The sequence below is a fragment of the Marmota marmota genome, unplaced genomic scaffold (assembly GCF_001458135.2).
Source record: "Marmota marmota marmota unplaced genomic scaffold, marMar, whole genome shotgun sequence".
NCBI lineage: Eukaryota > Metazoa > Chordata > Mammalia > Rodentia > Sciuridae > Marmota > Marmota marmota.
The window spans coordinates 11,769,937-11,785,172 of NW_026000142.1; the positions used below are offsets into that span (position 1 = coordinate 11,769,937).

General features: G+C 37.0%; 1 protein-coding gene across 3 annotated transcripts in view; it reads left to right on the plus strand.

The window, feature by feature from the left end:
- The window catches only part of Met (MET proto-oncogene, receptor tyrosine kinase), a 110,814-nt gene that overhangs the window by 79,400 nt on the left and 16,178 nt on the right, over positions 1–15,236 (plus strand). For 2 of the 3 annotated variants that reach the window (XR_007341532.1, XM_015488271.2), the window contains exons 12-16: positions 5,266–5,412; positions 7,415–7,571; positions 7,760–7,900; positions 11,154–11,384; positions 13,225–13,305. Coding sequence is in view for 2 of the 3 variants with exons in the window: in XM_015488271.2 (XP_015343757.1) it covers positions 5,266–5,412; positions 7,415–7,571; positions 7,760–7,900; positions 11,154–11,384; positions 13,225–13,305 (757 nt within the window). In the remaining variant the exon portion in view is untranslated. Of the gene's footprint in view, positions 1–5,265; positions 5,503–7,414; positions 7,572–7,759; positions 7,901–11,153; positions 11,385–13,224; positions 13,306–15,236 lie in introns of those variants that run through there. The other variant, XM_048786022.1, reaches the window with a different exon arrangement.

Sequence of the window (15,236 nt, forward strand, 5' to 3'; positions counted from 1 at the left end):
CTTTCAACAATTACTGTGTTTGCTGTTTGAAAGATTCCATTTGGTTTTCTTGATGAAAACAAATGTTTATGTGCAAAGAGTTTTACGCCCAAAGAAACTCTATTTTCTGTTTCTGTATCTATGATGGACAGATGAGAGATAAATCATTCTTTATCTACACTTCCAAGCACAGTGTTGTGCAGAAGAGAAAACTTCTTTTTCGATAAAGTAAATACCCGTTATTCAACATCCTTCAAAATTGTTGGACCAAGAAAAACGTGATTTGACATCATCCTCATCCTATTAGTGGTATTTCTAACATAGCCCAAGGGGTTTCTGGAGACAAGCACAAAGCACTTCCTTTTCTTGGCTATATAAAGATTTACTCTTTTTCTCTAACAAGTGTATAGCCCCCTGCCATGTCACAGAGCAGTAAACAGTGGGGCCAGTAGCAATGGTTTTGGTATCATGATTCAATTCCTTATTCCATTTTCCTTAAGTATAAGAAGGAATGTAAGGTGTACAGGAATGTTTATGCATTTATTATGACAGTGATTTAACCCTTTCTTGAGGCAGAAACAAAAGGAAATGAAGCATAAAAAGAGAAGGCTTTTTCTGGAAAAGCAACAGTGTGTTTTTATCAAAAGAAAGGCAACCTTGGGCTGGGGTTGTGGCTCAGCCGTAGAGCGTTCACCTAGCACATGTAAGGCCCTGGGTTCAATCCTCAGCACCACATAGAAATAAATAAAGTAAAAGTATTGTGTCCATCTACAACTAAAATAAATAAATAAATATTTTTTAAAAAAGAAAGGTGACCATTTTATTTCATATTGGGCTTGTTCAATTACCATTCAAACCATGTTTGTCTTTCACCAGTGAAAGTGCTGTGGAGACAACAATGTATTTAAAGTGAGATTTATTCTTTACTTCCGGGTAGAGCTCATGGTCCTTAACCAAACATTCCTGAAGGAATCCCTTGGCTAAAGAAGGGATTATGGAAGTTTCCAGTCCTAGTTTTAAGAGTTGCCTCAGTGAACAGTTAACCCAGTGACAAAACAGTGTGCTAAAGGGCAGCCAAGTTTGAAGCAAGAGAACACAATAGGTGCCAAAGATCAGTCACTGCTCAGAATGAATTAGAAGCCCCACTTGAATCAAAGTGTGAAATATGATATGTCAAGAAATATGTAATGTTTTGAACAACCAACAATAAAAAATTTAAAAAAATAAAAGAGAAGCCCCATGGATGTAGGAGGGAGTTCATGAACAAGTCTTCAATTCCTTGAAGCCAGTTGTGGACCGAACACATGGTAGAACACAGTGCCCCTATCAACAGCAGCTCACACTTAGGAGGAAATTTACAGTGAATCCAGTACTTTGACATATATTATTTCATTTGAACTTTACATGGACCTATGAGGTTTGGAGGTCAGTAATGGTTATCCCCATTTTTAGTTAGAAAAACAGGTTTAGAGAGATTAGTTTACTTGTCTTAGGGTCACCCAGGGAGAAAATAACAGCACTAGGGCTCACATTCCAGATTCTTGAATCCAAATTCCAGCAAATTAACTAAATTGCAAAGCTTCTCATATTAATCTTCATTAAATGTATGCCAAAATAAATAAAATACCCTTCATAAAAGAAAAATGTTTCTATCATATGCTATGTAGATATCTCTACAGTTCTTTAAGTGAAATAGCTCTAAACTTTTTACAAACATCTAAATATGATTATGTTTAAAGAAACCTTATATTTTCCCTATTTGTCTTATTATGTGACTTTTTGTGCATGGACATATTTCCTGGAAAGTAGTCACTAGAGAAGTACATGGAATGAGGATGGCCTGACACTGCCCAGGAGTTTTATCCTATTCTAGTGCATATAGAGATATATGGTAATAGACATGCTTCAAAAGACCAATCTGGAAAACTCAGCTCAAACAGAAAAGGGGGGCAGGAAGATGAGCAGAGGCAGGGAATAGGGACTCAATTATGACACAGTGAACACAAGGACAAATGTTGAGAGCTCAGGTGGAGGCCAGTCATCAATTACTAAGCATGAAAAAGGCCTAGATGAGACCATCATTCTGAACCAGCCAACTCCAACCAGAGGTTGTATTCTTCCTTCCACCACTAATTTACCTACAACTGTAGGCCAACCCCACTCACAACTACCCTGAGGCCAGTTCTCACTCCAGACTAGGTGGAAGGAAATGGTTTTCTTTCTCAGGCCATTGGATTCAGCATCAACATTTATTTGATGGCACTGATATCTTACTCTCCAATAGTGTTCTCCTGGGTTGCATACAGTAGGTATTCTGTGAAAACATGTATCCCAGTACACACAGACAAGCACCTGTGGTTCCGCAGTGGTTCCCTAAGTACAGAAGTAGTAAAGATCCCCAGTAACCAGTGAAGAAACCAGCTTAGTTTTGGTTAGTCTCAAAGCTACAGGAAACTTTTTCCTTCAGTTACCTGTTGAAATCTTGCTGAACTCAGTTTGAAAACTTTCTGTGAAGGTTCTGTGCCTGGATTCTAAGCGAGGTACTTACACCCCCAAGTAAAGTGTTTATCTCATTCACCCCACCACCCAGTCACTGATTTCCGGCTGACGACCTCCCTGAACTTAACTGTTCCTGTCTGCGTGCTGCTACCAACGTGCACCTTACTGCTTTCACTGACTCAAACTCATCACTACCACCTGGATGTGAAAACATGCAGGATCCCTTCTATTATATTGCAATTTTTCAACTCTTACTCATTTCCACTCCTATTTGCTCCATTCTGTTGCCATCTCAGACATGTAGCATCCCCAGGCCTGAATAGAGTAGAAACATTGTGTCTCCGCCAGGTGGGGTGATGCACACCTGTAATCTCAGCACTCTGGAGGCTGAGGCAGGAAGATGGCAAGTTCAAGACCAGATTCAGCAATTTAGCAAGGCCCTGAGCAACTTAGGAAGACCATGTCTCAAAATTTAAAAAAAAAAAAAAAAAAGGTAGCAAGGGCTGGTCATTAGCTCAGTGGCAAAGTACCCCTAGGTTCAATCCCCAGTACCAAAAAGAGAGTAGGAGAGGGCCAGAGTAGGAGAGGGAAAAGGCAAAGTGTATCCTAATGTAATACATTGGGAACCATTGGTATTCGTTTTAGAAATGCACCCATTTACCATTACAATGAAACTCTATTCATCTTTATATTCTCATTGGGGAGACCTGGGTCTAACACATGGTAGATGGTAAGCAGATTTTTATCCAATAGAATTTGATGTCCTTTGTGATCTAGTCCTTTCTTGAAACTCAGTTGTCTGTATGTAATGCAGGAATTACAGTAATACCGAGATGGGGATGTCTTTGCAGGACAGAATGAGATAATTATAACTCTTCATTGTTCTATATGCATACGGGATTAAAGATCAGAAATTTCCTCTTCTGTTGCTTTATTTAAAAGCCCATATTTTATCATTTCAGTGACTAAAGAACTGAGCTGATTTTGTAAATGTGTTATCTTTTTAATAATAGTTGATAGTCAATGATAAATAGTAAAAAGCAAATAATAAGAGTCCTAAACATACACATTTTTTAATAGCTCAATAATGCTATGTTTACTTTAATTGACAAAAAGTAGCCTGTACCTATTTTTTTTTTAACTTTTCCTGGTTGGAAATCAGCTCCTCCCTTATAGGCATGGAGTGTCAGTATCACTGCTGTGATATCAGGACTTTTCAGCTTTTATGACAATCACATACTCAAAGCTGATGGTAATTTTTCATGTAACTCATTGCTCATCATTTATTCCTTGGTGTGTGAAAAGGGATTCATTGTTCAGCTGTATGCTCTGCTCTCATTTTGCCTTTAACATCCAAGGAGCTCCTAGCCTAAAAGAATGAGCCTTGGAGATGGAAGTGCAGTGAGTTCATCCCTTCCCCCAACCTTACTTATTATCTAGCCAAGCATTTTAGTCCTTCTCTCATAAATCAAGCCTTCCAGCTCTTTAATCTTTTTCTCTGTCATTCTCTGAATTCTCTCCAATATGTGAGTAAGGGCCTTGGCCCTCCTCAGACCTAACCAACAAGTTGTCATTTGAAGCCCCAAAGTGACCTATTAGATTTATGTGTTTCTATGTTGAATTGCCCTGTGTGGCTGACCTGGATCAATGGATTGCTCATACTGCCTCTAGGAATATCATAAGGATAGTGTTTTTCTATGTTCATTTTTTTTATCCTATTTCAGCTTCATATTATAAGGAAATACCTTCCAGATCCTTTTCCTAGAATAATATCGAACTTATTAATCTGTTGAGATCTAGTGAGACATTGTATGTAAAAGCAGTTCACCAACTATTATAGACTATATAAACAAAGTAGCAGGGCTATAGTTACTACTTGCTGGTTTTTGTCTATGAGAAAAATTATAATAGGTTTTGATACATCTCTCCTTAAAGTAATGACTTGTTTAATAAATAACTGTACTCATTAAGTCTTGATATGAGAAATCGTATTCATGTTTACATTTCTTTCCCAAGGCTAATGATTGATGTCTTCAACAAAATGTTGATGCTTTAAAAATTCCTGATGGTAACTTTAGTAAACTAAATATGTCAAATTGAGTAATTTTGAAAAATCCTCATGTAACAATATAATTGTTCAAACTAATGTAATTGTGCTCTCAAATCATAATGAAGGTCATGTGGCATCTTAGAGAAATTTCTTTGAAAATGAATTCATTTATGCATTGGATTCAAGTGTGTAAGAAAAATAAGAAACTGCCCAACTCAGAAAAGGAATTTTCGGGGCAGGGCAATTACATCAGTTCTCTGGAGATGGGACCTGGGTATCAATATTTTTTCAAGCTCTAAATGTGCTTCTAAAAGTGAAGCCAAGGTTGAGAATCATTGCATTAGGTAGTGTGAGGCAGAGCAGCAACTGAATCTCTATGTGGCTTCTTTTTTGTCAAATATTGATACCCCCTGACGATAATAATAAGATTATTGTGAATAAGATGCCATTCAACATAAGAACGTAAAATAAGGTTCCCCCTTTTCTCTAAAATCTGATTTGTTGGAAAAGCTGTGTCCTGTAATTCCTAATTAGTGCCTTGAAATGGTTACACTCCCCTTCTCCATCCCAATTCTCACAAAAATGAACATCATAAAATCACATGCCTTTGCAAACAAATTAGCCTGCATTTGCAATACATCTATATTTCTCTATAATTGTCAGCATTCCTGCAAACCTGTGAATGGTTAACATCCTCTTTTCTTTCTTTCTTTTTTTTTTTTTTTTTTTCCTTCCAGGGAAATGATATTGACCCTGAAGCAGTTAAAGGTGAAGTGTTAAAAGTTGGAAATAAGAGCTGTGAGAATATACGTTCACGTTCTGAAGCCATTTTATGTACGGTCCCCAATGACCTGCTGAAATTGAACAGCGAGCTAAATATAGAGGTGGGGTTCCTGCATTCATCTCATGATGTAAATAAGGATGCCAGTGTAATTATGTCACTCGGAGGCTTAAAATAAATCATTAAAGCTCATTTGTGTGTTGGCTTTGGCTCATCAACTCAGCCTCAATTCCTAGTTGTTATTTTAGAAATAGTGGTGTTTTTTGTCACAGTGTCTCCTTCCCCAGGCTTATGAGGCTGGATATCAAAAGTTCTTTCTATCCACAATGCCTCTCCTTTAAAACATACTGAAATTCTCAGTGGGGATAAGGGCACACCTAAATGTCCTTCCCCCAATCTCTCACCACCCCAGGAGGCCAGAGCCAATGTATCACTGCCCACCATAGTGATCACAAATATATGGACCCCCATAAATATAAGAAGTCCTATGCACTGGACCAAAGATAAACTATTTTATGTAACTTCTGTCATGCAGATAGCTAAATCAGATAACTTAGAACCCAAATAATTTTTTCATTATTTTTAACAGCTTTATTGTAATATAGCTCGCATACTATACAATTCATTCATTAAAAGTGTACAGGTCACTTTTTTGTTATATTTGTTATATTACATCATTAATTTCTTTAAATTGTGGTAAAACATATATAATATAAAATTTGCCATTTTAATCATTTTAAATGTGAAATTCAGTGGCATAAATTGCACCCATAATGTGTAACCATTACCATTGTCTAATTTCAAAATTTTTTCATCACCCCAAACAGAAGCTATGAAACCATTAAACACTAACTCCAAATTCCCTTCTCTCCCTGATCCCCTGGTAACCTCTAATCTACTGACTCTATGAATTTGCCTATTCTAGATGTTTCATGTAAGTGGAATTATACAATATTTGTCCATTTGTATTTAGCTTTCACTTTCCTTAGCATGTTTTCAAGTTTCAATACATAAACATGTATCAATACTTTATTACTTGTTATGACTGAATAATATTTGATTGTATATATATCACATTTTGTTTATACAAGAATAAGTGGTTTTTAAAGGATTCCTGGAGTCTTCTGTAAAGTTATGAAGTAAAGACTTACAAAAGAATTAGAAAATCGAATACTGAATCATGAGATCAGAGTTGGAATTTCAAAATAACCATAAATCAAAAATCATAAAATGTTAGAACTGGAAGGGAACTCAAAGTTTCCTCCCTGTATCAAAACTGATATAAAAACTAGGTGTAATGCCCATGCCCATAATCCCAGTGATTCCAGAGGCTGAGGCAGGAGGATCACAACAAGTTTGAGACTAGCCTCAGCAACTTAGCAAGACTTTGTCTCCGAATTAAAAAAAAAAAAAAAAAAAATTGAAAAGGTAAAGCTCAGTGGTAAAGTGCTCCTAAATTCAATCCCCAGTACTAAAATTTTTAAAAACTGATATAAAAATATTCTGAGGGGGCTGGGGTTGTAGCTCAGTGTAGAGTGCTTGCCTAGCACCAGTAAGGTACTACATTCGATCTTCAGCACCACATTAAAAGGCAAACAAAAAAATAAAGGTTAGTTCTTAAAAAAAAAAAAAAAAAAATTCTAAGATTTTATTGTCCTATAAAAATTGATTATTTGCCTCTTTTGGATGTTCTTTCTGCCATCCACCCCACTCTCCCTAGTAAGGAAAAATTAATTTCTTACTTTTTCTTCTTACTCCCATGATATAGTTCACATTATAGTCTAATAATTTATTTGTGTGTTGTCTCCTCTAATATACTTCATTCCTGAAGATGAAAAACTGTTTTATCTTTTTATTCCTATTACCCAGTTATAACTACAGACAGCTACATGCATTATATGAGTACTTTGAGGATCAGTATTCCTAATTCTTCAAACACTGAGACAGAATTTAGGAATCTCATTACTCCGAGGGCAATTATGCCACTTCTAGAATGGTAGTAACCAGATGGTATTCGGGGCCCAGAAAAATCACAACCCTTCCTGGATGGTATATTTTATATCTGTCATGACCAAATTCTGACTTTTTATCTTTGTCATTTTTAGTGGAAGCAAGCAGTCACTTCAACTGTCCTTGGGAAAGTAATAGTTCAACCAGATCAGAATTTCACAGGATTGATTTTTGGTGTTGTCTCCATATCAGCAATACTCTTATTATTAATCGGGCTTTTCCTGTGGCTGAAAAAGAGAAAGCAAACAAAAGGTGCATTTTTTTGTTGTTGCTATTGTTTGTTTTAAGAAATTCTCTTAGAAATACAGTTATTCCAGTTTAACCTTGTCACAGATCTACGTGTGCTGTCACATGCAGTCCATGACACCTGTGAGCACTGGGCAAGTGTTCAAAACCAGTGACAGCAAAGTCTAACAAGCCCTGTCTCTCTCTGTTTTAAGATCTCAACAGTGATTTAGTTCGCTATGATGCAAGAGTCCACACTCCCCATTTGGATAGGCTTGTAAGTGCCCGGAGCGTGAGCCCAACTGCAGAAATGGTTTCAAATGAATCCGTTGACTATCGAGCTACTTTTCCAGAAGGTATGTTTCAGTTTATTGTCCTGAGAGGTACCTAAATATATATACTTCTGTGGATTGTGGCATTGTTGTTTCTTTTTGCTTTGGCCTTTATAGTTTTAATAAGCCTGAGAAAGAAGCATTTCCCTCTGCCAAAGAATAATTTGATGCAGAAACAATCACATGGCTCTTCCTTTAAGATTAACTCATGCATATATTATATTAATTTCAGTGTCTGTGAACCCTAGTCTCCCAAAAAAGGTGGATTTTAAAATCATTTGAGCAGTGCTGGGGATGTAGTTCCATGGCGAGCACTTGCCTAGCATGTTTGAGGCCCTGAGTTCAATCCCCCAGCAGTGTAAATAAATGAATAAATAGAATCATTCAAGAAAGGTAACTTATTGGCTGAGTACAAAGCTAAGAAATTGTGACACTCTCTTTAACAACTCGGGAAGAGCTAAGTTACAAAACATATTTTTATTTAAATAAAAGTCAGAGCTGCTACATTTTTACCTTGTTGATCCCCACATTTTTGAATTATACCATTAGAGATCTTTTGAAGCATTCTCAAGGAACACAGCCCTTTACCTACAACATTCCAGGACTTAAATATATTTTGAGTCTTATCCAAGAAAACCTTCATTTATGCTCTTAAGCAAGGAGAGACCAACATCATCTGCTTTGCAAAACACTAGGCCTAATAATGGTCAGAGTTAACCAGAGCTTTTCACATTGTTTTATTTAAAAATCTCCTGCTCAAAGCAAAATGTCTGTATTGTATCAGCTCCATTATCTTTAGAAGTTACAGGACATGAGTCAAGCACAAGCATTTCCCTGGTTGAATATTTACCATTGGACAAATAAAATGAGTCACGGGCAGTTTTGGATCCTGGAAAGTTAGAAGTTGCTCATCCAATGAGCACAAGACTAATGAAGCACTTGCTGCCTCTTATTTTTTGAAGCTCACTTGTTATTTCTGTAAACACTGTTTTTGCCTACCTGACTCCTTTCACCTTTAGAAATCAATTTCTTTAACAATATGGACAAAACAAAACCTAATTTGTGGATTTGAAATTTAGATCTAGTTAGGATTTCATATTCATATTTAGTAACTCTAACCTGGGATAAAATTCAAAAGTTATCTTTTTAAAAAGGCTTTCCTAATCTTTCCAATGCCTTACTCACCAAACCTCTATCATCATTGCTAAGAACAATGAGCTGCTTCCTCCTGTCTACTTTCAGCCTGCACCTTGGAGACACGGATAGGTAACACAGGCAGAAAAGGGCCACCTGCAGAGAACAGGAAGGGAGGGAATGCACATCAAAACAAGACAAAGAGGCAACCACAGACCTTCTCTCTGTTACTGCTGGTCTAGCCTGACAGTCTTCTTTCAGAGAGACCCAGAATTATCTGTGGTGTTACACCAGTGTCACATATTGGTGGTCTAAATTTGTTTTTGTACATATCTGAATTCAGCTAAAGGTTCAGTAGAACTTCCCTGCCAAAGGACCTTTGTCTTGTGTCCACTATAGAGTTCCCTCAATCTCTGCACCTCTGAGAATTTACAGCTCTGATCTCTAGGTACAAAGGTTTGGGAGTGAAGATGAAAGGACTGAGTTTAGAGAGGCTCAGTTGCACTTCTAGCCCCTTGAGGAAGCTTTGGAGAACCTGACCTTGGGATTAAAGGAGCAGGCATTGAACTAGACTTTCTCCTTCCTTCATTCATCAACATTTCAGGTACTTCTTATTCATTCCACATCCACATTTGAAGGTCACAACTGTCATATTTCCAGCTAGTGATTACCATGACTGTAGGCAGCACCCAAAACTTTTCTAGAACTACTTTTCAGATTTACTGTTCGGGCCAATTTTTATTATTAACCAGCTATATCCACTGTGGAAAATACTAAAAATGCTGAAGTGGGATTAGAAATATCAGGGTACCATCAACCTTTTTCGCTCAAATTCTGATTCTCTTGTTGATTCGCAAACAAACAATATTATCAGTTGGTGCCCAAACTGACCTCCCCCAACACACATGAATGACCGTCTCCTCCAATGATTGCCTCCGTACCCACCTAGGGTATCTTCAAATCAGTTGCTGTGGTTTTGATGCCCCCTCTTTGATATATACAGATTCCAGCATCAAGAGCAGAGCAATTGGTGCTTCTCTGCCCTGTTTGGCAGTGAGAAATATACATGCAACACAACAATTTCTTCACCCCTAAATGAAAATCAAAACCAAAACTTCTTGCAAAAGGAAACCTTGTCTGAAGCTCTTATATAGCTTTGGTTGTAAACAAAGACTTATAAGGAATGCAGACTCCTGTCCAAGTCCCCTCCCCTAAGCAGTGGGGATGGCACACTGACCAGGGTCCAAGCTGCCTCTAAATAGCAATTACACTAAATCTATTGCTATCACCACAAAGTGGAGAATGTACCACTACTGTGAAAAGCTTTTTTTTTAGCTTTGAAACTGTGGCCATTATATATGTAATTATATGTGTATATGGGTTGAGCATCCCTAACTGCCCCCAATCTGAAATTCAACATGTTCCAAAATCTAAAATATTTTGAGCATCATATCAGCACTTAAAATATTTTGGATTTTGGAGCATTTCAGATAGATTTTCAAATCAGGGCTGCTCAGTGAGTAAAGTCTATGCAGATATTCCAAAATCTGAGAGAAGCTAACATATGAAGCACTTCTGTCCCAGGCATTTTAAGAAAGCCATACTCAGTCTATATGTAATTATGTATATTTTATTCTGCACATTTTTCCTTGGCTAGGAATTTGCACAATATTAAGTATTTCCATTCATAAACACCAGACTCTCAAAAGACATTATTTTCATTTTCTTACATGTAAGCTGGATTTTTATGAGATTAAGCAATTGTTTTTAACTGTCTTTTCTGCTTCCCATTTTTAAGGAAATATTCAAAAATAAATTTCAAACCTGGCTTTTTGCTATTAATAAAAAGAGAAACATCTAAGCAAATGAGGAGACTAAAAAAACTAATGTATTGTCTACTTAAAAGAAAATTTGCAAGTGTTTTATATGTATAAGCCAGTATCTTTCCCCAATTTATTACTATTTTTATCAACCAATTCCTTTGTAAAGGCTATTCCCAGCCTCATTTGATTCTATAACCACCATTTCTTTAATCTTAAAATTCAGGCTTCACTATCAATTTAAATTAATTTACTACCACTGTTGCAGCCTCCCTAAGTGAGGTTTTACGCCTGTTTTCTAGTCATTTTGTTTTGTCTTGCAGACCAGTTTCCTAACTCATCTCAGAATGGATCATGCAGACAAGGGCAGTATCCTCTGACAGACCTGTCCCCCATCCTAACCAGTGGAGACTCTGATATATCCAGTCCATTACTGCAAAATAATGTCCACATTGACCTCAGTGCTCTAAATCCAGAGCTGGTCCAGGCAGTCCAGCACGTAGTGATTGGGCCCAGTAGCCTGATTGTGCATTTCAATGAAGTCATAGGAAGAGGTAAGTATTTCCACTCAGCTTTTCGTTAAATACGATTTTCCAGTAAGCATTTTATCTTCTGCCTTTGCAGATTAGGAACTTAGACAATGGCGAAAGCAACTGACAGAGCACTGATAATGAGTGTGTTTGATTTCTGTTCTGTAGAAATGCAGCCTTGCAAATCATATCTAGGGGGACTTGTCCCTGTGTATCCAGGCAATTGGATAACTTCCCAAACATGTTAGAAATAAATTGCATTCCTTCCTCATCTTCCTTACACTGGCAACTGTAGTTTCTTGAATAGTGCCATACACTTCTTTTTTAAAGATTGTTCTTGTAACTTCTGTTATTTTCACTCATATCTCCTTCCAGTCTTTCTTTGCCGTGAGAACAGTGACAAACTCTAAAGTCCTGGTTTATAGCAGTTTGTATACTGCTGGACAGCATCAGAAGACAGGGAATTTATAGCATTCCCCTGATCTGAAGCAACATATATCATCTCCACAATGCACTCCAATTTCTTTATACAAAGAAGAATGAATATTTGTAATAAGCTAGCCAGAGCAGCAATAACAGCTAGCATAAACAGTATTTGAGGAAATATTTAGCAGGAAAAAAAAGCAACCAGAAGCCAAGAAATGAACTCCACTCTTTTTTTTTCCTAAAATACTTTTATCCTAATACTGAATGGCCTCTGATCCCTTTGATTCTGTATGTGCTGCATGAAGTAGCACAGGCATCTGCCAGTGTGATGCAGGAGAACTGATAGGATCCATTGCCTTCTATGAACATGAGACCTTCTCACTCTCGTATGGTGGCATCCAGATATTCCTCTGTCACACACTCCAGAACTTAATTCTGAGCACACTGCTCTTTCCCTAAAAGGGCCTTCACTATTCACAAGTATGTTTCCATGTCTCACATCAGAGTATTGTATATCTCTGTTATCAGCCTGTAAATACCAGTGATTTCACTGGTTTTGGAGTGTGGAGCCTCACTAGTTACGTTCCAATTCTACCCACTGTAAAATTATCATGAAAAGTGCTAAAGTGGCAATTATTGCTCTTTTGAAATCATAGTAATTAACAATCTATAAGTGTTAACTACTATTTGTTTATATGTTTTTCTCCAGGAGAATGTAAGCACTCACTCATGAGTGTAGGCTTATTTTCTTCAACTTTGTGTTACCTAATGCCTGACATTCCCATACTAGGCACTCAGGGCATCTTGGCTGGCTGGATGAATTAATTGATGAGTGACTTACACAGCTATCAGATATTTGGCACCTCTGGGAAAAATCATTGCCACTGAATGAAAGGCTACCACTGGGAAAATGATGTGGTTAAAGCTAAAGGGAAGTGCATGAAATGAGTCAGAGTGAATTTGCTTCATTTGGGCAACTGCCTTTCAATTTCTGCCAACCTGGCTTACATATTAACCGGTGACTAATGGGGGAAATCCTTCTTCTATAATACTAATCTTATTTCTAATAGCAGCATTATTATTTTATTTTGTTTTACTGGAATACAGGGAGCTTATTTTGTTATATTTCTTCATGCAAGTAAAACTTTATTTTCATATTAACATTCATTTCACCTACAGTTTTTACATGTACTAATAATCATATTGCTAATATCCTGGAGAAAAAAAGTACTTCATCTACATATGTACACAAACACACACACATACACACACACACACACATGCATGTATAATGGTATTGTTAATGAAAGTATCAAAAGCAATGTACTTTTTTGCCATATAGAAAAAAGGAAGAGATGATGGCCATGGAAGGCTTAGTAAATAATTATTGCATAATTAAACATTATGCAACTCTAACCAAGTCCCTTCTTTCACACAGGGCATTTTGGCTGTGTGTATCATGGAACTTTGTTGGACACGGATGGCAAGAAAATTCACTGTGCTGTGAAATCCTTGAATAGTAAGTTACATTTTACTTAACAGTAGAGGATACTTTCATGGCTTACAAACTAAAAAATAGATCAACTAATAAAATGCTGATTTACACTTTTTCTGGAAAAAAAATTATGGGTCTAATTCTGAAAATGTGTTTAGTCTAAACTCAGTGAAGCATTTCCTCTGAAGTTATCCTTCAGAGCCTTCATAAGAAAGGGTATAGGAAAAATGAGATTCGTAGATGAGCTGAGTATCATTTAACTGTGTTGGCCATATAATATTTGTTTTGCAAATGACATTTGTGGAAACTACTGAAAGCAGGTTGGCACATACAGTAGTAATGACTCATTTTACCCAGAGGCATTACTGTAATTATTTTTTAACCACAACTTCCAATTGAAAAGATTTTTTAAAAAAAGAAAGAGAGAAATATGCTGGCAGAAAATTAGAACTGTGGTGATACTTCATCTCTCTGCCTGTTTGGGGATTGAGTTGTTCTATATAAATGAACTTCCTAAAGAAGTGAAACCTACCCCCTTTTACTGCTAGAACATTTATTAAAATTTTAGCTGTTATTGAGAAAGTCTTCTTAAGATGAAATATATACCTGTTTAAGAAACAAGGAATGTTTCCAAACATAAACTAAGTCTTTACTGATGACTGAGAGACGTAATTATGGCCATAAATTACCATTTGGTACAAGCTCGTGCATGCCACATACTAGAGTGTTCCTGACTCCACCTTTGTTGAAACCCCTCTCATACTTGCATTTTCTACTCCCGTTTCTAATGTTCTGCCTATAACTTGAAGGAGCCTGAAAAAAATGTTAGCCATCTCTATTACAGAGTTATATTAGCATTAATAAGTTTTAAATGTACAAATAGAAGGTTTGCCTGCAAGATACACCATTGCCACAACTCTTTCAGCCTTTTTTAAATATCAGTCTCCATGCTGAGCACCCTTGTGTGGTTAATTTTGTTGGAAGTCTGACCACAAAGTAATTAAAGAAATCTAATAGTAAATTTTGATGGATTAAGTACAGTTGTTAATAAATTCATCTCTCTAGAGAGCAGTACTGCCAACTATATTCAGCAATCCTAACATCAAGACATCTTTCCTTGTCATTGGTACATGTCAATCCCTATTCAGACCATCCTGATTTCCAGTGTCTTTTCCAGGTCTCAGAATGCACTTCATTTGTAAGAAAATGACAACATGCCACGAACACCAAAAAGATACATATCAAATTAATATATTAATGTTGTTGACTTCCTTAATGAGAACGTGTATCAATCCCTCAGTATCTCTCTCTCTGGAAATGCGTAGAAACTACTAGACTCAAAGGGACCTATGTAGATACCATATGGTCATTGGACTTCAGACTCTCTTAGTCCACAAATGAGTAAACAATGGCCCACCCCCTGTTTTCACTAATAGACTCTATTGACACACAGAGAGTTATTGTCTGTGGTGTCTTTCATGATGATCAATAGCAGATCTGAGCAACAGCGACCATCTGGCCCACTGTGTGTGTGTGTGTGTGTGTGTGTGTGTGTGTGTGTTTAAACTATCTGATCTATTATAGAAATTTGCCAGCCTGTGCCCTGTAGATAATCACTATAGAAATGAACTGGTCTGATCTCCCTGATCCCCTATCCTTTTTCTGTAAGAGACAATCTATGGTTCTGTATGAGACAAACTGATTGCTGAACTTGATTTTACAAAAGTGGGTTTTAGGTGGTAACTTGAAGTCACAGTGTAAAGAGTCATTGTGGGGCTCAGATAACAATGCTCCAAAGTATGGATGCTGAGTATGTTGAACTGAAGGACATTGGAGGACATTGGAGGGGCTTCAGAAATGAAGTTTCTTCCTGACCTTCTCCTGCCTTTCTTTCTCCTGCTCTCCTCTTCACACCCCCAATCCCCGTCCCCACCAATTCAGGTCATAGAACCTAG